This window comes from Chaetodon auriga, chromosome 9 (genome assembly GCF_051107435.1).
Source record: "Chaetodon auriga isolate fChaAug3 chromosome 9, fChaAug3.hap1, whole genome shotgun sequence".
Lineage (NCBI taxonomy): Eukaryota > Metazoa > Chordata > Actinopteri > Chaetodontiformes > Chaetodontidae > Chaetodon > Chaetodon auriga.
Window position 1 is genome coordinate 14,207,726 of NC_135082.1, and position 18,229 is coordinate 14,225,954.

Here is an 18,229-nt window from a genome sequence, read left to right on the forward strand (position 1 = left end):
AGTATTTCCCCATGACTGTTGTGCAATCAAACCGGTATCATCCTAGTTCTGTTTTTTTTCCCCCCCACAGACATCCTCTCAACGTTTCATCCACTAGACATCAATTTGCTCCACTCAGCACAGATTCAAACGCATTTCGACTCATGTAGCATATGCTGTCAATTTTGACTCACTTGCTGCATCAGCGTTGTAGGAAGGAGGGAGCAGCTCCTCCTGTGGGCTTGGCATAAGCTTGAAGTAAGCTTGGATGAGCTGCACAGCCATGCATGTAGGAGTTCGGATGTGTGATGTGATTACTTTATGTGCGTATATAAAGAAACAGGAATGGCTGTTAAATTCTACTGTCACTGAAGATTAAGAAAAGCACCACTGACTGCTTAACAGCCAGGCTTGCAGGCAAGAAAGCCTGCAAGTTACAGCTGACAATGTTTTTAAAATAGTACAGATCTGAAAAAAAAACTGCAACAACAAAAACAGCCTTTTGGTCACTTAATTTATTCCCAGTCATTTCTCTGAGTAGACAAACAGCAGTTCAACATGTGACAGATGTCTCCCCCTGGCGTTGGTAGTCTGGGGAAGCGTTAAATCCAGCAGAGGCATTTGTTGTAGTCATATTTGGTCCACAAGCATTTTTTTTTTTTTTGAAATGTTCACAGTATTAATAGACGTAGCTGGCAGTGTACAGAGACTTCATGGAGGCCTGGTCAGCTGCGCCGCTGGGCTTGTACTCTCCCTTGGAAGCCAGGCCATTGATCTGAAGAGAGGGGCCGAGTTAGGGCAAAGTCAAATCTGAGCGTTAATGATCAGCCAGGTTACCTAAACCACATTAGTGTAAGACTGAACAGACAGAAAGCTTTTTTCCTAATCATTTACCAGTCAGTACAAAGCTGTGTCATGCAAGATAAGAGTCATTTAATGGACACTGTGCACGGTCTACAAACTACAAATTGATAAGTAAATTAACTATTAGCATCTATTCATGAGGCCACTCGTGACTGGTGATAACTGTTCGTGCTCTGAGACTTACCTTGGCCCTGCTGCTGAAAGCTGTCTGTGCAGCTGTCTTGTTGGCTGCTTTGCCCTGCCAGGCTGCGAGAGCGGAGGCCTGGAGTGCACGGCCAAAAGAGAAGGTCAGCTTCCAGGGACGATGGAGGGGCACCTGGTTGATGGCGTTCAGGTTGATGGAGGCCTCCTCCTCACTCTGTCCTCCAGAGAGGAAGCAGATGCCTGGGAGGACACAGAAAGCCGTTTTCTACTTGTACTTTGAAATTGCTGACATACTGAACCTCCTCACTTTTCGTTTGAGGAGGGAAATCGTTCCTTCTGACACTCACCAGGCACAGCAGCGGGGACGGTGCGTCTCAGAGCCGTCACTGTGGCCATGGCAACCTCCTGAGGGGTGAACTTCTTGCTGCAGGAGTGTCCAGCAGTGACCATGTTGGGCTTCAGCAGAGTGCCCTCCAGGTACACGTGGTGGTCAGAAAGAGCCTTGTACACAGCAGCCAGAACCTAAAGATGAATAGGCAGATTCATTACGACACGTTTTTAAAGTATCATCTGATGGGGAAATATTTCACTGCTGGTGGCTGGTCGATTCAGCCAAGAGATGATGAACCAACCTTTTCTGTGACATACTGGCAGCGCAGCAGGTCATGGTCTCCGTCAGGCAGGATCTCTGGCTCCACAATAGGCACCAGGCCGTTCTGGTGGAGTACATAAATGTCGATTTTAAAATTACTCTCACTCACTCTGATCACAGCGGATTCAAGCCATTTCTGTGAACAATATGGCCGCACACACCTGTTGGCAGATGCTGGCGTATCTGGCAAGGACATTGGCGTTCTCTGCAATGGCAAGAGCTGATGGGCAGCCATCTGAGATCTTGAGGACACACCTCCACTTGGCAAAGTCACAGCCGTCCTTCTTGTACTGGGCGCAGCGCTCCGAGAGGCCATCAAGACCTACAGAGAAACAACAAGCCACAGAATGTTGTGGTGCTCGTTCTGCATTATGTGCCCAAACTGAAAAGCTTGCACGTCTGGGCTTTGAATTGCACTTTGAGGCACGGCTCGAAACACAGTCTGTTCTCACCTTGTGTGGTGGTCTCTCCATCTGTTCCGTTTAGACCAGCTGTGCCTTTGTCCACCTGAAGCAAGAAAACCAGGCATGCCCATTAACGTACAGGGATCAAACATGGGGAAGAGCTGAAGAGGTGTACATTCGACTTGGCTCAGCCTCCACTCCTAGGCTCCTCACCTTGATGCCAACGACAATGCCCTTATCCTTGACCACCTGGGGGAACATCTTGCCGTTGTCTGATTTCTGGTAGAGCGTCTCATGGAAGAAGATGACCCCACCCACGCTGTCTGAGATGGAGGAATCGGAGGAGAAGAGGAGGTCACGGAAGCAGCGTCGGTTCTCCTCGGTGTTCTCCACGTTGATCTTCTGGAGACGCTTTCCCATGGTCCCTTGAAAGACAAGAGTGAGGGAAACATTTCAGCTGCACGCTCTGCAGTCACCTCTCGCCACAGAGCTATAACTGACAAATTGAGGCTCACCTGTTGATTCATCTGCAGCCAGGATTCCCTTTCCTGGAGCCACGATCCTCTGAGCGATGTCAGAGAGATCCTTCTTCTGCTCCGGAGACAGGGACGGGAACTGATGAGTCATCCTAGAGGACAGAAACGAGTTATTTCACAGGTAATCAGACACTCTGCAAGTATGAGGAAGATTTTATCTGTTGTCCATCAAACACAATGAACCTCTGCCTTTGTCTTCCTGCCTCTCTTGCACCACCTCTGTAAATATTTGGCCCGCATGGTTGAACTTTGGCTCTCAAGCAGATAAGTTCTGCCTCTGAATATGGAACACAAGTTCACAGTTCACTCGAGGTTGTTGAAATAATTACCAAATACTTTCTGCAGAAGTGTAAACAAACAGCATAATAAGGCTAATAAGTGAGAGCATCATTTTGCAGACATACAATAAATGATCATAATCTGCAGGTTACACGCGGATGTGTGCTTTCTTTCCAGTATTTGCACAAACCCACAGAGGCCTTCTGTCAATTTAGGCAACACACCACCCTTTCAAAGTAAAATGGCAAAACCTGTTCCAAAAAATAAGGTTTGAACATCTTAATGTATCACCTCGGGCGTGCAAATATGACAATCTGTTTGTCCACGTCTGCAAAGTTTAGACTATTGAAAACTTGCATCTTAACTCCATGACTGCATCATTACTTGCATCGCTGCACACTTGAAAACATGAGAAACCTCGAAGACGCTGTCACGTTGCACAAACCAGACAAAACGGTTCACTTCACTTCCCATGAAAACACACAAAAATCAGCCACAGCGAGACTTTGCAAAAGCTCTGAACTAGAAAACGGGCCTTACTTGAGACTTTAGTCAAACAGCGACGGCAACAGAAGTGACACACTGCTTCCACGCAGCAATGGGACCGACAGAGGAGGCCGAGCATTGTGCACAAAGCTGCATTTATTGCGTGCTTGGCGCTGTGGAGGAGGTGCTCGTGATGTGGCGGGGCGTGTGGCACCCCGGTAACGCAATTGGCCCTTTCGCACAGACAGGGGCGGTGTTTGTGTGGTTTATGGCATCAACTCGCTTTTGTGGACTTTAAGCTCATGTCAGGCCCCTGGCGGATGAGTCGAGAACAAGAAGGGAACATTGTGTGTCATCTGACACGATTAAGAAAATTGAGGTCTGCATGCATGCCCTGCACGCATCACACACTCCTCACGCTGTCCCCGCCTCTCTCTTCTCTCTTGTCTTTTTTTTTTTTTTTTTTTTTTGCTCACTGTTGCTTCACTTTGACTTAATGAAGAAATGTAATGTGAGAGGCCCGCTGCAATGTGGCAATTCAGGTTTCTTTGTCCTGGTGAAAGTGTAGATAACAACAGCATATGTGTCTGTCTGCTCTGGGTGTTTTCACAGGACAGACACAGTGTTTAAGTGCTCCCAACGTGGTGTGTGGAAACACGATATTCACTGATACCACCTGATGGAAAACACTAGCTTCCTCACTCGGTTAAAATGATATGTTCCTTAAAGACCTTCAGAGCAAACACTAGTTCATTTATTGGAAACAAATATGCAATCAGGTACTGCAAACCTGCTTTTTCATGCTATCTTGTGTACTTGCCTTCTGCGTCACATTGCTTGTCAAGCACGTCATGCATAAACAGTTCTCATATTGATCGCTGAAAGTGGCCCAAAAACAACTTGTAGGGGTGTTTGTAATGCTCTCACCAGTCCATGAGTGACCTCAACAGATATGGATATTTGAACCGATAGGCTGGGGTAGATCTGTAACTCACAAATAATGACAAGCCAGCTTTTACACAACCTGGACTCTGCTCTCTGTGCAGTGTTCTCCATAATAGTGCTTATCAGAGTTCAGTCTCCGTTCATGAGTGGCATTTTACATAAGGACTGCCTGAAAAAGAGAGTGTCAGGGGAGTGCAAAATGCTGTCGAGACAAGTTTGCTTATCCCCACAAGTATGTGAACTAAATTTTAATAAACAGCGTCAGAGGAATGTTGGTTTCATTGTTTTTGTTGCCAGGTAATTGCTACAATATCCCGAAACATGTACTTGCCCAGATCCATGGATCTGTGGGAGTTGCAATCCAACACTGAAGCAACACAAATCTCTACCATAAATCTGCTTAGATCCATCATACATACACATTACAAATGTCTGTCTGAATTTATGTGCAGTTTTTTTTCTTTTCTTGGGTTATAACACAATGGTTTGGATCTAGTAGATTTATATAAATAAACCGTACTCTGGACTTATGTTACAGCTGGAATACCAACAGGGCCAAGCAGGCAACTGCACAGGGCCCCCAAAGCCCCAGGTCCACTGCATGACAGTTTCTTGTTGGTAATTTGTTTTGTGAATTTGCACCTCAAACGTATAACATCAACTGGATCCTGCAAAATCATGTGATCTTGTGATCATCAAATCACCTCAAACTTCCTGATCAGTAGACCTGCGCCATTTAGTATTCCAGCATCTGTATAAGTACTGATTGGTTTCAGAGTCTCTGTGCTAAATATAATGCATCTACCATCTATAATGAGATCTACAATAAGTGCTTTCCACTTGATGGAAAAGTCGTTTGTTTGTTTGTTTGTTTGTTTGTTTGTTTGTTTGTTTGTTTGTTTGTTTGTTTGTTTGTGCCACCGGACCCCCAAACTGAACGAGTGCACATGAGCTCCTCCGTGGCAGTAGGTGGCGCAATGTTAGCTGAAGACGGTTCCACCAAGCTCGTCAACACTTCCGTTTCCGAGAAGCAAGGAGCCGCAACAACAACAGCTCCAGACTGATTTAGTTCATTATAAACCCCTTAACATTTAAAGCGGTAAGACCTCGGTTAGGTGTGAGTGATACTGACAATATTTCCGAGCAAATGCATTGACCCGTCGGGCCAGAGTCGAGCTCCGCGGAGCCTCACCAGCATGTAAAGCTGATGTTAGCAAACGGCTAACGTTAGCCTAACGTAGCACTAACTGATTTAATCAGCTTGTTCGGCTTTTAAAATGCGATAAGTCGTTTTGTGTGTATTTGTATCGACTGCTCATCACTTAGTGAGATGAACAAGTTTTCAGAGTAAACATGAAAGCACTTATCAGCGGCCACTCAACGTTAGTTTGCGATATGTACAACATAACGCAGCTTAGTCGTTCATTCATCTGAATCCAGCAGTCTTCCACCTTTTCCATCAGTCACAGTCTGCTTTTTTCCGTCCCTCCGTTTGTTCCAGGAGTCTGAGGATGTCTGGACAGAAGCGTCCTGCGGACCCCAGCGGTTCCTCGTCCTCCGGTGCGCCCCCAGAGAAGCGGAGGGAGAGGGAAGGAGAGGACGGAGGAGCCGGTGTCAGCGCCGCTGCCGGGGGGAGCACCGCGGTGGAGACGGTCATCAAACTGGGTGGAGTGTCCAACTCGGTGAGCCTCCCTTTTATTTTACACTTTACTGCTGATACAGTTATTCACTTCACCGTAGAGTCTCTCTGTTTGAGTGCCTTTACTGTTTGTGCTCATGTTTGGATTCTTTTTCAGGAAGAACAAGATATCAAAGCTCTGCAGGCCAAGAACCGAAAGTTGGGAGAAGCTCTTGATCAAAGACAAGTAAATTAATCCTCCAGTGTTTGTTTGCAACCCTTCATAAAGAAACACACAGGATGCTGCACTTACATACTCTCCTGTTTGGAGAAAGGCTCATCCTTTTGGTTCACTGGTTTGCAGGTGATTGAGGATGAATTGCGAGAGCGAATTGAGAGACTGGAGACCCGCCAGGCCACTGATGATGCCAGTCTGCTGATCCTCAATAGATACTGGAACCAGGTAAACAAGCGCAGACAAGGAAGCAAAAGCCAAAATTGCATGTTCAGCATTAACTATCTCCTGTAAAGATCAAAGAGACTAAATGCAATGCTGTCCTCTCTCCTTCAGTTTGATGAAAACATTCAACTGACCATCAGGCGTTACGACCAAGCAAGCAGCGAACCTGAGAAATCTCTGGCAGGTGAAGGACGGAGCCTCAAGCCAGAAACTCCAGAGCCTGACGGCGACTCCAACCAGGAGAGGGCCAAGGACAGAGGTAAAGATGGAGGGTCGTGACTGTGAAAGCAGGAGCGGGTAGATGTTTGACTAACAAACCAGAGATCGAAATCCTCTTTCCTGCTGTTGTCACTCAGGCCAACAGGGAGAGGCAGCCAACTCCTTCCTGGCCACTCTGGCGAGCAGCAGCAGTGAGGAGATGGAGGCTGAGCTGCAGGAGAGGGTGGAGTCCAGCATGAAGCAGGCCAATCATGTGGTGGAGATCTATGAGTGTCTGAAGAACACTGTGGACCAACTGAAGGCAGAGCTGGACTCTGGTGCTGGTGAGAGAAAACAGAAGGAGACGTGATGAAATTGCAGCAGTGGAGCACAGCTGAGGATGGAATTTATTGGGAAACATTCATCAAATCACTTGTTTACACCCATAAAATGTGACCTGATTGTTGATTTTCTTTCCAGAGGGCAGTCAATGGCAGATAGCTTCCAAACTGAACTCCCTCTTGACCAGTGAAAATGAGCAGTTGCAACAGCTGACTGAGGACCTCAAGCAGAAGCACAGTCACATGACAAGCGAGGTACAACTCATCCTAACATACTCCTCATATGCTCCCTTTCAGGTCGAACCATCCTTAATAGTTACAAACATGCATGTAAAGTCTTGAAAACTGCAGGGACTGCGGCACTCTGCTCTGTTGCTTCCACGATGGCAGTTGTTTATTTGTAGGAGAGTTCATTTGAAACAGGTTGTAAATATATAATAGATCTGATTCCCTCAACACCATCATCACACTGTGGCTCACTGTTTAAAGTAAGCTATCAAGCACTTCACTTGGCTCTTCTGCTGCTCGTTGCTTTGTTGGAAATTGCAGTCTTAAGAAGCATTATATCTCTTTGAGCTCTTGTCTGCGTGGTATCAAGTCTCTGTGTTCCTGTCGTTGTCCAGTCCCGGTCTCTGGGTCGCGCCGCTAACAAAGCAGACCAGCGTGTCAGCGAGCTGCAGGTTCTGATCGAGGAGCTCCAGTGGGACATGGAGAAGATCCGCCGCCGAGAGAACAGACTGAACGCACACCTGATTGAGATACTGGAGAGGGTGAGGATGTGCTCTCTCTGTCTGTCTGTGCCTCTTTGTCTCTGACAGTGTTGTGGAAATGCTCTCATGTTTATATTGAAGCATGTTGTAACACTTCCTGTAATGCTTCCCAGGTAAACAGCAAAGGCTATAAGGTGTGTGGGGAGGCCAGCAGTGTTTGTGGGACCATCACCATTAACAAGAGAAAGGTAGGAGTTTGGATTTCCAAGTTTTGGTAGTTGGGACAAAGGTGTGATGTGAGACACAAATTCTTGATTTTGTCCTTTTTCTTTCCCCACCTTGCTTTTCATTCTTCATACTGGTTGATATTTTCCTTCTTCGCTCCTTTTTCAAGTTTGAAGAAATGAACAGTGAGATGGAGGAGAACACAGAACTGGCAGATAACCGCCTCATTGAGCTGCAGAAGCTCCAGCAGGACCTGCAGAATGTGCACCAGGAGAACAACAGCATGAAGGTGGACCTGTGCTTCTCTCATACTGTTCTTTTGGCTTTGATTCTGTGAAGTATGATGGCATACCCTCCTCAAAAGTGTTAAAGATGACATCTGCAAACTACACATTCCTATAACATTAATTTACTCCTATGATAAAATACATTTTACCAGAAGCAAATTCAAGTTGGTTGAGGCCACATGAGTAGAAAAAGAGGACATGTGTGAATTAAATGATCCTTGGAAAGAAGCACTGCATCAGTCTAAAAAGCCGGTTTATTCAGCATTTTATTGTAGTAAATATTTTTCTTCTACTGTCTCTGCCTCTTTCTGTCCTTCCTCTCTGTTCCTCTCAGGCGGAGCTGCTCAGTCGAGCTGAGGGCTTGGTAAAAGAGACGTCTGAGTATCGCTGTCTGCAGTCGCAGTTTTCTGTGCTTTACAACGAGTCTCTGATCCTCAAGGCTCAGTTAGATGAGACACGCGCTCGTCTCAACACCACCAGGACGGCGCGGCTCCGACAGCTGGAACACATGGAGGTAAGTGTCTGCCTGTGTGTGTCAGTGTCTGTCGCTGTGATCTCTCGTCCTTGTCTTACGCTCATCCCCTCTGTGTGCAGAACGATGAGGTGGCTCTGCAGAGGAAGGTTCGTACAGAGGTGTTCCAGCTGGAGGACACGCTGGCTCAGGTCAGGAAGGAGTATGAGATGTTACGCATCGAATTCGAACAGACTCTTGCTGCCAACGAGCAAGCAGGTAACAGGTTCAGGCTTCTAAATAGCAAATAAGGTGCATGAGCTAAGGACCCGCCCTTCATCGCTTGCTTTTTTTTTTTCCTGTTTCACTCTGATTGCCTCTGGCTCTCAGGTCCCATCAACAGGGAGATGCGTCACCTGATCAGCACACTGCAAACACACAACCAGCAGATGAAGGGAGAGGTGGTGAAGTACAAGATCAGACTAAGAGAGACTCAAGCTGAGCTCAACCAGGTTAGAAGGAGACAAAGAGAAACTCCTGTGCTCACATAGCTTTGGGCTACTTTGATTGTGGGATGGATCTAGTAAAGCAGAACCTCAGCAGCACACGTCACACTGAAACACTCATCTGTTGCCTCTACAGGTCCGCGCCACAAAGGGCAGCGCCATCCTCCAATCGCAGTCGAGCACAGAGATGGACGTGAAGGATGAGACAACATCTCCTTCGACTCCAGCCATCTCTGGGGAGCCTGTGATCAAGACAGAGCCAGACAACGGCTCCTCCACACCCAGCAGCACGGGTAACTAACACCTAGTCGATGGACTATGAAATAATTGTTCACTTTCAATCAGGAATGTGAACAGCTAGATGGTTTCACACTGTTCTTATGATGCATATTAGGACTGTCCCGTTTCTTCCTTTTTCTCTGTAGGAGCCTCGGTGAAAACGGAGCCTGGAGTAGAGCCTGAGGCGACAGTGAAAGAGGAGGAGAAAGAGGAGAAGAGAGAGAAGGAGGAAAAGAAAGAAAAGGACATGATAAAGAAAGAGGAGAAAGACCGAGAGCGGGAGAAAGAGAAGGAGAAGGAGAGAGAGAGGCCGACACGCAGCAGCGGGAGCAGCAGTGTGATTAAAGAAGAGAAGGAGAAGCCAGGGAGCAGCAGCCAGCCTGAGGAGTCGGCCGGGGAGCGCCTCTCTATGGTGGGAGGTTCAAAGAGGAAGGAGATGGAGCAGCTGAAGATTGTCCGGGCAGAACTCAAGTAAGTTGCATGGACGGGAGCTGGTCTTCATTTTACATGGTGCTGATTTTTTTTCAAGTGGCAGAGACTCACATGGAATCGAAGACTCTTGTCTCGTTATATATGGTAGAAAAACAAAACATGTTAGCACTGAGAAATGGGTGAAAAACATGGAAACAATAGTCTGCAGCATGATTTCCTCCCTCATTTTCATTTCAAGTGGTTTTGCACTTGAACTTGCAAAACCAATGTGCAGGGATCTCACTGATTTCTGACCCTGGATTGTGGTTTTTTATAACTTTAGATGATGTTGAGGGGTTTTTTTTAAGAGTCTTACCTCGACTGTGCAGGAAAGCCCAGGAGTCCCAGAGGGAGATGAAGCTGCTGCTGGACATGTACCGCTCAGCACCAAAGGAGCAGAGGGACAAAGTCCAGCTCATGGCTGCAGAGAAGAAGTCCAAGTCAGAGGTGATCAGCGCTGCACACTGTAGATCATAGTCACCTGCACACAGACTTTTACACACAAGTGAACACCGGAAGTGTTCAAGAGCAGGATGGTTCATGTCTGATTGTTACAGTTAAGAATCTGTTTTCATATATAGAAGATTTGAGACAGTTTCTAATGTGATTTACGGATATTTGTGCTGCAGTCGTCATTATTGTGTTGTGTCAGTCCCATAATAAGAGTGTTGACTGATTCCAGGGAGAGGAGCTGCGGCAGAGGCTGAGGGAGCTGGAGGAGAGGGAGAGGAGGGAGGGCAAGAAAATGGCAGATGAAGAGGCTCTGAGGAAGATCCGCTCTGTGGAGGAGCAGATCGACATCCTCAACAAGAAGCTCTCGATAGCGAAACAGGTGTGTCAGCTGCTCTTTTTGTTTTAATGCACGAACGAAGCCGCCTTTCGCTCACCCTCTGACACTGCGTGGCCTCACTGCTCCCCCTGCAGGAGGAGGACGCACTGCTGAGCGAGATGGACGTGACGGGCCAGGCGTTCGAGGACATGCAGGAACAGAACATTCGTCTGATGCAGCAGCTCAGAGAAAAAGACGATGCCAACTTCAAGCTGATGAGCGAGCGGATCAAGTCCAACCAGATCCACAAGCTGCTGAAAGAGGAGAAGGAGGAGCTGGCCGACCAACTGCTCACCTTAAAAACACAGGTGAGCCACCAGGTGTCAACATGAGGTGGAATCTGCAAGTAGAGGGGTTTGTTGTACATGCTGAGTTTGTGACATGCACAGTTAATTTGAAAACTTCCTGCTGTCATTTCTTTTCCTCATAATGTCCCATTTGTCTTCTGGCTCTAGTGTGTTTTTTCCAATCTTTGTCTACTATCATAATATTTTTTTTTGGTGTTGTGCCCATTTGTCAGGTCGATGCACAGCTGCAGGTGGTGAGGAAGCTCGAGGAAAAGGAGCGCCTGCTGCAGGGCACCATCAGCACTGCCGAGAGAGAGTTGGCACTTCGAACACAAGCTTTGGACATGAACAAACGCAAGGTAACACACCGTTCAGTAATGATGAGCCACAGCTGCAGAGATGATTGATCCCTAAAAGAGTGAGCTCATAGTGAGGAAATTCAGCTGTAATAATACTAGATATGCACTTCCTCAACACACACTCACACACATAATACATGAAGGATTGTGCAGTGTGAGGAGAAATGACATTCCCATTGAGGGAAAAGTGAAAACATCTGTCCGTGCGTCCTCCAGGCTCAGGACTCCGCGTTGCTGTCGGAGGAGGTGCGAACTCAGCTGGAGCAGGTTCAGCAGAGGCTCAACCTGGTCAGAGAGGAAGTCGTCGAGAACAGCATCTCCAGGGAGAAAGAGTCCTTTAATGCCCGACGAGCACAGGTAACAGCACGCGATAAACACGCACGCACAAACAGTGCATCAACTGAAAAGGCAAGACATGGTCCAAACACACGTTCACGTGATCGTGGGAAGCTGCTAATGCTAACTGCTAAAGAGAACTGCATTCATTCCACCTGTTGTCAGATGAGAGTAAGATATGGAAGATGGACTCCTTTTACTTACATCTGTTCATGCCAACTGTATTTCAGGAGGACATCTCCAAACTCAGGAGAAAGATCGAGAAGGCGAAGAAACCAGCTGAGAAAATCAGTAATGGAGATGACATCCTAAATGAAGAAATCAATGACTACAAGGTTGGTTTCTGTTTGTTACATGGTGTATTGAAAACTTCCTGTTTTCCCTTATCCTGCATCAGGAGTGCTGAATCAGTCACAGAACAGCATCATGGATGTTGCTCCGGGTTTAAGACACGGCCATGTGTTTTGGTGCCTTTAGTAAATTTCATTTCCCAGATAAGACCAATACCTTTCAATAACTTTTTGTCCTGTACTGAAGAAGCAGAGATTCGATACGGTCTGGATTGATGGGACTCGAAAGGCTCGGTTTGTCCTCTAAGCTTATCTGAATGAACCAGAGTAGTCTTCCTCACTCTGGTCTCCACCACATGAGACCAGCTGTCAGCATGATCACACTCTTTTGACGGGAACACACAATTCTGACTTAAAATTCTGACCAGCTGTGTGAAGACTCGACATCACACATTATTGTAAGTGGTTAGATATAACGAGGAAGGGTCCAAATGCTCTGATTACACGCTGCCATACTTCATGTCCTCTACATGGTCTTGAGACTCAGCCAGGGCCATCAGGGTCATAATCAGCCTTCATATCTTGTGTTGTGTCTCAGTTAAGGACGGTTTAACTTGAATGTGTTTGTGTGCACTCATAACAAACCAGCACAGGACAAAAATGGCTTCTTCTTCTTCTCTCCCTCTTCCCAGGCTCGTTTAACGTGTCCGTGCTGCAACTCTCGGGTGAAGGATGCGGTGCTGACCAAGTGCTTCCACGTCTTCTGCTTCGAGTGCGTGAAGACACGCTATGACACACGTCAGAGGAAGTGCCCCAAGTGCAACGCCGCCTTCGGAGCAAACGACTTCCACCGCATTTACATCGGCTAAAGCTGCGGTCGCCCACAGATACTGGCGAGGAAAAGGGGTCAGCGAGACGAGCAGTGGTACAAATACTGCTGGGAGCAAGACTCGCCACTCTGAACACGTACCCCCCGCTCCTCCTCCTCCCCCTGTGTGTGCAGGACACTATCAGTGTGATATCTCCGGATGATTCCAGCCTTGAAGGGCCGCAGTGACACTCTGAACTGAACGCTTTCTCTTTTTTTTTTTTTTTTAAGCGGTGGCTGAATTCAGCTCCTCCCATCCAGTATCCACTACTCTACTGCGTGTTGTCAGATCCTGGTGCAGGAAAAATGTGGAGGATGAGATTGTGTTATTTGTGTGTCGGTCTGTGTGTCTGTGTGTGTGCGTGCGTGAGTGAGTGAGTGAGTGAGGGCGTGCGTGTGTGTGCACGTGTGTGTGCGTGCGTGCGCGTTTGAAAACAGCCAATTCAACATACCAGCATACAAAGAAAAAGATTAGTGCAGCAGGAAACTAAAGTCCTGGCAGTGTGCTGGATGTTTGCATAACGTTGGTGTGTGTGTGTGTGTGTGTGTGTGTGTGTGTGTGTGTGTGTGTATGTATGTATGTATGTATGTGTGTGTATGTACATGCACTGTACGTCGTTACTGTTTCACTTATTTGAATTTTGCCTCTCACATCTGACTTGATGCTGTGTACTTCCTGTTCCACTAGTTATTAAACTGTTCAGCTTCTGCGTCCATCTCACTATTTTTCGTTTTGAAATGTTTGTCAAACCCTGTGAATAATCTTAACATTTGACCTGGAACATTAAACCACAAGTCCCAGTGTGCAAATCTCCTGTTTATCCGTTCGCAGAGCGCCTTCCTCCACCCCTCCTCCTCCTCCTCCTCCTCCACCCCCTTCCTGGAGATGTAGACGTGTATTCATATTGGAAACTGTCGTTAGAAACGCTGGAAGGAAGGGAGCGTCCTGCGGGCAGCGGCGACGAGGAGTTTTTAAAAGGTTGTGCAACATAATCCATCGCAGCAGAGCATTTGATGAAAGCTCGGAGACAAAGGAGCACAAGTGGACTCGAGCTCAGAGCTGAAATAAGAGGCTTTGGGAGGCTCGTGGTCGGCTCAACGCGTTTTTACCGTTTTACGCGCAAAGCTCCCCGCAACAGAAACTTTGGGACGTTTCTGCTCTCTCGAGCGATGGTCAGATGTCTCGACCCCTGCTGGATCTAAGCCTTTGATGGTTTCTTACCAAATATAGCCTCTGTTAATGCTGGAGCGTCCTTGACGGAGCGGAGTGAGCCTGGATTGGGTACTTGCAGCGCTGCCAAAGTTTATAATTAAATACTCAGCTCACTTTGAGTCGTTGGGGTTTTTTTCACTCACTAATTTAGTGTAATTTGCAGATTGAGTCTTGAAGGAGGCTGTGTGTTATTTCAGAAGCTGGTTCTTCTATTTTCCTGCCGATCGTGAAGCACGATGATTTAAAATCGCTCCGTAGCCAATGCCTGCTCTCAACAGAAGCCATTTTTAAGTCTTTGATTTACAAGCCTGTCTGAGTCACTGTACCCGAGTTGCTCGACCTGCTCTGAGCTGCAGCGTCAACCTGTGCTCATCCATTTTTTAGCACTCTTTTTTTTAAACTATTGTTCTCTTATCTGTAACAATGACCGCTTGCGCGTCTGGCTCTGGGCGCGGCGGAGGTGCCATGCCTCGGTTTTTCCTCACCATCTCTGTGCTGGTGCTCGGGTTGGCGGTGGGCTGGGCTGGAGCCGAAGCTGAGACGGCCGGGGGGAGACCACCGGCCGTCACACTCCGCACTCTGATCGTCGAAACCTACCAGGAGGTCCAGCGTTACGCGGAGTCGGTGGTTGGAAGCGGCGTAATCCGGTCAGCTGTTGAGGTACAGAGAGGAGGTGCACCGCTGGGTGATAGCCTACTGTTTCTCTCCCTGCACCAGGAAGTGGCTTTCCACTCCTCTTTACTTAATATCCCATGTTACTGGGTGTTTGGTCTAACTTCACTGTTTGCTCTGTCACTATTCTTGATCAATAACTGGACCTGATCACTAATTTTTCAACTCCAACCCTGTCATCTCTCCCCATCCATTTCCTCGCCCTTCACACACGCATTCCTCTCAACCTGTTAATCTCTCCCCTGATCCCCCTCATCTTCTCTTCCCTCATTTCATGTCTCCTTATATCCATGCATCCCCCTCACCCACACACACACACCTCTCTGTCTCCCTGCTTCCACCCCGCTGTGGCTTCCTTTTCCCCAGAGTGCAGTGTTGTTTCTTGAGTCATTGCTTGGTAAGGAGAACGTCTATACGGTGGCCATGGTAAGAAAACCTCCTGGGTGTCTTCATCTCATCTGCCCTGACATGGTCCCTTAAACAGAGTCCTCTCCTGTGGCTCTGTTTAGCTCATGTCCCCCTGTAGCTAGTGCAGAGAGTATGTGCATGACTGTGGTGCTGCTTGCAGTCCTGTTTGTAGTGATGAGATTATGTGCTGGCAAGCTGGCTGAAAGTGTTCAACATGACTCAGTTGGTAGCTCTGAGTGTAAAATATTGGGTGTGCACATGATCTTTGGATTTGTTTTACAAGTCCCCAAACTGAAATCGAGTGTGATCCCATCTGAGTTTGGCTTCTCATGAGAAAGCCCAGTTTAAAATGACAGAAGTTATGTCACTTAGTGATCAGATTTAACCCTGAAGGCAAACACTAGACAAAAGATCTGCATACTGCATAGATCCCAGCACCTCTGACAGAGCAGCATTCCTCCAAGATCTGAGGCGTTGTTTCATAACAGAACTTTTGTCTTCAGTTTTTTTCTGACACACATATGAAATAGTTTAAATGGATTTGCATGTTCTGCACTCTCCGTCCTCAAAATGTAATCATCAAGTCAGATTAAAAGCATTAATGAGATTGGGCATTTTGCATTTTCAGCTTTTTTTTTGTCAAAAATAAAGAGCTGAAAATTGTATGTGCCGCTTCATTGGACTGTTTGAGCTGCATCACACCGTTTAAAATGTCTGTGGCTGCACCAGCCTGACTTTGGCATGAACCCATCGGTCGTCACTAAAACATTAAGTATGCAATTGGATGGGAAACTGAGCCGTTCTATACCAGACACAGCAGTAAATGATTACGTGTATTTTCAGTTGATATACACACACACTTACACCGAGTGACAGATTCTTGACTCTGGCTCTGACAGTCATCACATATGTGCCCGTGTGCAGTGCAACAGGTGCAGATAAGATACTCACTGGGATACCCTTGACCTTGCCTAAGGAGGCCATAGAGTGTGTGTGCGCGTGTGCGTGAGATTTTGGGTGCTGGTGAGTTGAGACTGTACAGGAATAGAGAGGGGCACGGTCCAGCTGTCACTTGCATGCACAGCTGTTTGTCCAAGTCAACAATACAACACTTCTTCTATCTTAAGGTGCAGGCCAGCAGCACATACTGTCTGTAAGGCTTCTATATTAATGCATCAAGTTTGAACGATCAGTCTTGCTGCTACATATAGCAAGTATGAATTATGTTGGAGGATACATATAGACTGGCTGTGTTTTTGTAAACTGATCTCTGTCTCCTCTCTGCATGGTTATTACTGTGATCAGAATGCTGCCTCTCTGCATTGTGACCGTGTTTGATAGCAAAGTAAAACATGTCTCCACCCCCCACCCCCACCCCTCCCCTCCACGCCACCAAAGTTTTTGGAGATGGTGATCCGATTCCTGGCTGAAGGAGCTGCCAGCGGCCTGAACGTCATCGCTGTTTATGTCACAGAGATCCTCAGGGTCACAGGATTCGATGGTGGGTACCAGGATGTGTGTTTAGGCTGCGTGATCTACTGTTAGGTCAAAGCGGACAATTGTCTGCAGGAGCAAAAGGATCTGTGGCAATGAAAGTTTAAAGTGCAACTGAAAATATGCAGCCTTGCCTCTCCCTCCAGCAATGTCTTCCACTCCTTTTTAAGTTACTCCTGTTGTTTTCTGTGTAACAGTATTTTCAAGCTTTATTCCTTCTGAAAATATGCCTAAACTGGATTTCCTCCCTCCACAGCTTCACTGACGTTGCCTCGCTTCACTCCAGAGGGCGTGACCGCCATCGCCCAGTGGGGTCTGGTGGCCCTCATTGGTTACTGGGTGCTGACCATTCTTCTCCGTTTGTTGATTTGTGTGACGAGGCGAGTGTTCTGGATGGTGAAAACTGTCTTGGCGCTCTGGCTTTTCGGACTGATCGTGACCGACAAGACTGCCACTGCGGACACCACGGCGGTTCGACTGGGCGTCCTGGTGCTGGGATGCGTCCTGTTGACTCTGCTCACTTCGGGCTCTGAAAAGACTTTTGCAGTGGACAACAGGCTGAGCTCCCTGGAGAGCCGGCTGAAGGCAATAGAGAAGAGGAAAGGGGAATAGTTACCGGAGAGGGTGGAGGGGAAAAGAGTGAAGATGGACAGAGGTGATAGTAACACTAATGGTTTCTGTATGTGTGTCAAACTATTATGGGAAATAAAGTCTCTGGGATTTTTAATGAGAAATGCTCTTTTTGTTTGCCTTCAGAGAAAGCCAAACCACAAGCAACATCTTTGCTATGATAAATCACACGCAAAGTTATGAAAGAGCTGCAAGAGCAGAGTGTGCACAGAGGATTAGACTCCACAAGTCAGACAGTAAATTGTCCTCTTTCTGTCAAAAGTAAAGTAAAAAAAAAAGAACAAAAGTCAAGGCAAAATTGTACATAATTCTTCAGGTAGAACGAGACAGTCTAGAGCCATGCAGCTTCACGAGACTGTACTTACGCAAAGCAGTGCCTAGAGCTAAAAGCTAACATCAACATGCTAACATTAATTAGTTTGCACATACTTGGTCATAAACCAAAGCGTCAGGCCGAATTTGAGCTGATGGTGGCCTTAGATACAAAGTCAGGGGATCTCAGTTCCCATTCACCACAACCAGTTAACTATGTTCAACCCAGGCTGATCTGTGGTCTGTTTATAGTCTCTTCAGTCCCCTGTGTCTGATTGGTTCCCTGCTGTTCAGTCAACTGGAAGCTTTTTTGATCCTCCGGGGTCACACCAGCCATCTTCACCCCCAGTGCCGCTCCAGCCGAGTGGAACAACCTGACCTCGGTGCCAGAATAATCATTCCTGCTAGCTCACCCAGCAGCAGCAGCAGCACTCACTTCCCTCTTACACTTTGCGGTGAGGGAGAGCCAAGTGGGCCAGATAGGAATCCACAGTGAAACAAACTGCCAGGTCTCACTGTGTCATGCAGAAAATGTGTCTAAATGGAGCATTTGATTGTAGCTGCTGTGATCAATATTTTTATAACAATGGATGAAATGACTCCATGTGATGTGAAGGTGTTGCTTGTACTAATGAATTCACAAAGAATGATCATCTGCTCTGCAGTTGATCATTCTCTACAGAGCTTTATTGCACA

The 18,229-nt window shown here is 47.1% G+C and overlaps 3 protein-coding genes across 4 annotated transcripts; 2 read left to right on the top strand and 1 right to left on the bottom strand.

Moving 5' to 3' along the window:
* Window positions 1-483: 483 nt before the first annotated feature.
* aldob (aldolase b, fructose-bisphosphate) lies at window positions 484-3,505 on the bottom strand. Its single transcript, XM_076739822.1, has 9 exons — window positions 3,399-3,505; window positions 2,559-2,671; window positions 2,257-2,468; window positions 2,092-2,146; window positions 1,801-1,961; window positions 1,620-1,703; window positions 1,335-1,509; window positions 1,028-1,227; window positions 484-754 (listed from the first exon to the last, which is right to left on the bottom strand). Exons 2-9 carry the CDS (start codon window positions 2,668-2,670, stop codon window positions 659-661), a joined length of 1,095 nt encoding a protein of 364 aa, XP_076595937.1. The 5' UTR covers window position 2,671; window positions 3,399-3,505; the 3' UTR covers window positions 484-658.
* Window positions 3,506-5,296: 1,791 nt separating this feature from the next.
* Window positions 5,297-13,514, top strand: rnf20 (ring finger protein 20, E3 ubiquitin protein ligase). The gene is made up of 22 exons (XM_076738914.1): window positions 5,297-5,388; window positions 5,791-5,971; window positions 6,086-6,154; window positions 6,272-6,370; window positions 6,479-6,626; window positions 6,724-6,909; window positions 7,046-7,161; window positions 7,530-7,676; window positions 7,790-7,864; window positions 8,011-8,130; window positions 8,463-8,642; window positions 8,723-8,858; window positions 8,970-9,091; window positions 9,222-9,378; window positions 9,511-9,835; window positions 10,165-10,282; window positions 10,518-10,667; window positions 10,760-10,972; window positions 11,185-11,310; window positions 11,527-11,667; window positions 11,877-11,981; window positions 12,629-13,514. The coding sequence occupies exons 2-22, from the start codon at window positions 5,801-5,803 to the stop codon at window positions 12,803-12,805; spliced, it is 3,081 nt and encodes a 1,026-aa protein (XP_076595029.1). The 5' UTR covers window positions 5,297-5,388; window positions 5,791-5,800; the 3' UTR covers window positions 12,806-13,514.
* Window positions 13,515-13,675: 161 nt separating this feature from the next.
* LOC143325669 (uncharacterized) lies at window positions 13,676-17,325 on the top strand. 2 transcript variants are annotated; one of them, XM_076738915.1, is made up of 4 exons: window positions 13,690-14,677; window positions 15,056-15,115; window positions 16,496-16,598; window positions 16,848-17,325. In XM_076738915.1, the coding sequence occupies exons 1-4, from the start codon at window positions 14,441-14,443 to the stop codon at window positions 17,201-17,203; spliced, it is 756 nt and encodes a 251-aa protein (XP_076595030.1). In that variant the 5' UTR covers window positions 13,690-14,440; the 3' UTR covers window positions 17,204-17,325. The 2 variants fall into 2 exon arrangements, with proteins under 2 accessions (XP_076595031.1, XP_076595030.1); XM_076738916.1 differs by lacking the exon at window positions 15,056-15,115 and having other exon boundaries at window positions 13,676-14,677.
* The last annotated feature ends 904 nt before the right edge of the window (window positions 17,326-18,229 follow it).

Bases quoted from the DNA above. Each gene is read 5' to 3' on its own strand.
- aldob (XM_076739822.1), bottom strand. From the start codon at position 2,670: ATGACTCATCAGTTCCCGTCCCTGTCTCCGGAGCAGAAGAAGGATCTC. The intron at 2,469-2,558 runs GTGAGCCTCAAT...TTGTCTTTCAAG, and splicing joins GGCTGCAGATGAATCAACAG to GGACCATGGGAAAGCGTCTC. The intron at 1,228-1,334 runs GTGAGTGTCAGA...GTGTCCTCCCAG, and splicing joins CGTCCCCGCTGCTGTGCCTG to GCATCTGCTTCCTCTCTGGA.
- LOC143325669 (XM_076738915.1), top strand. From the start codon at position 14,441: ATGACCGCTTGCGCGTCTGGCTCTGGGCGCGGCGGAGGTGCCATGCCT. The intron at 15,116-16,495 runs GTAAGAAAACCT...ACGCCACCAAAG, and splicing joins ACGTCTATACGGTGGCCATG to TTTTTGGAGATGGTGATCCG. The intron at 16,599-16,847 runs GTGGGTACCAGG...CTCCCTCCACAG, and splicing joins CAGGGTCACAGGATTCGATG to CTTCACTGACGTTGCCTCGC.
- rnf20 (XM_076738914.1), top strand. From the start codon at position 5,801: ATGTCTGGACAGAAGCGTCCTGCGGACCCCAGCGGTTCCTCGTCCTCC. The intron at 6,155-6,271 runs GTAAATTAATCC...ACTGGTTTGCAG, and splicing joins AAGCTCTTGATCAAAGACAA to GTGATTGAGGATGAATTGCG. The intron at 7,865-8,010 runs GTAGGAGTTTGG...TCCTTTTTCAAG, and splicing joins TCACCATTAACAAGAGAAAG to TTTGAAGAAATGAACAGTGA.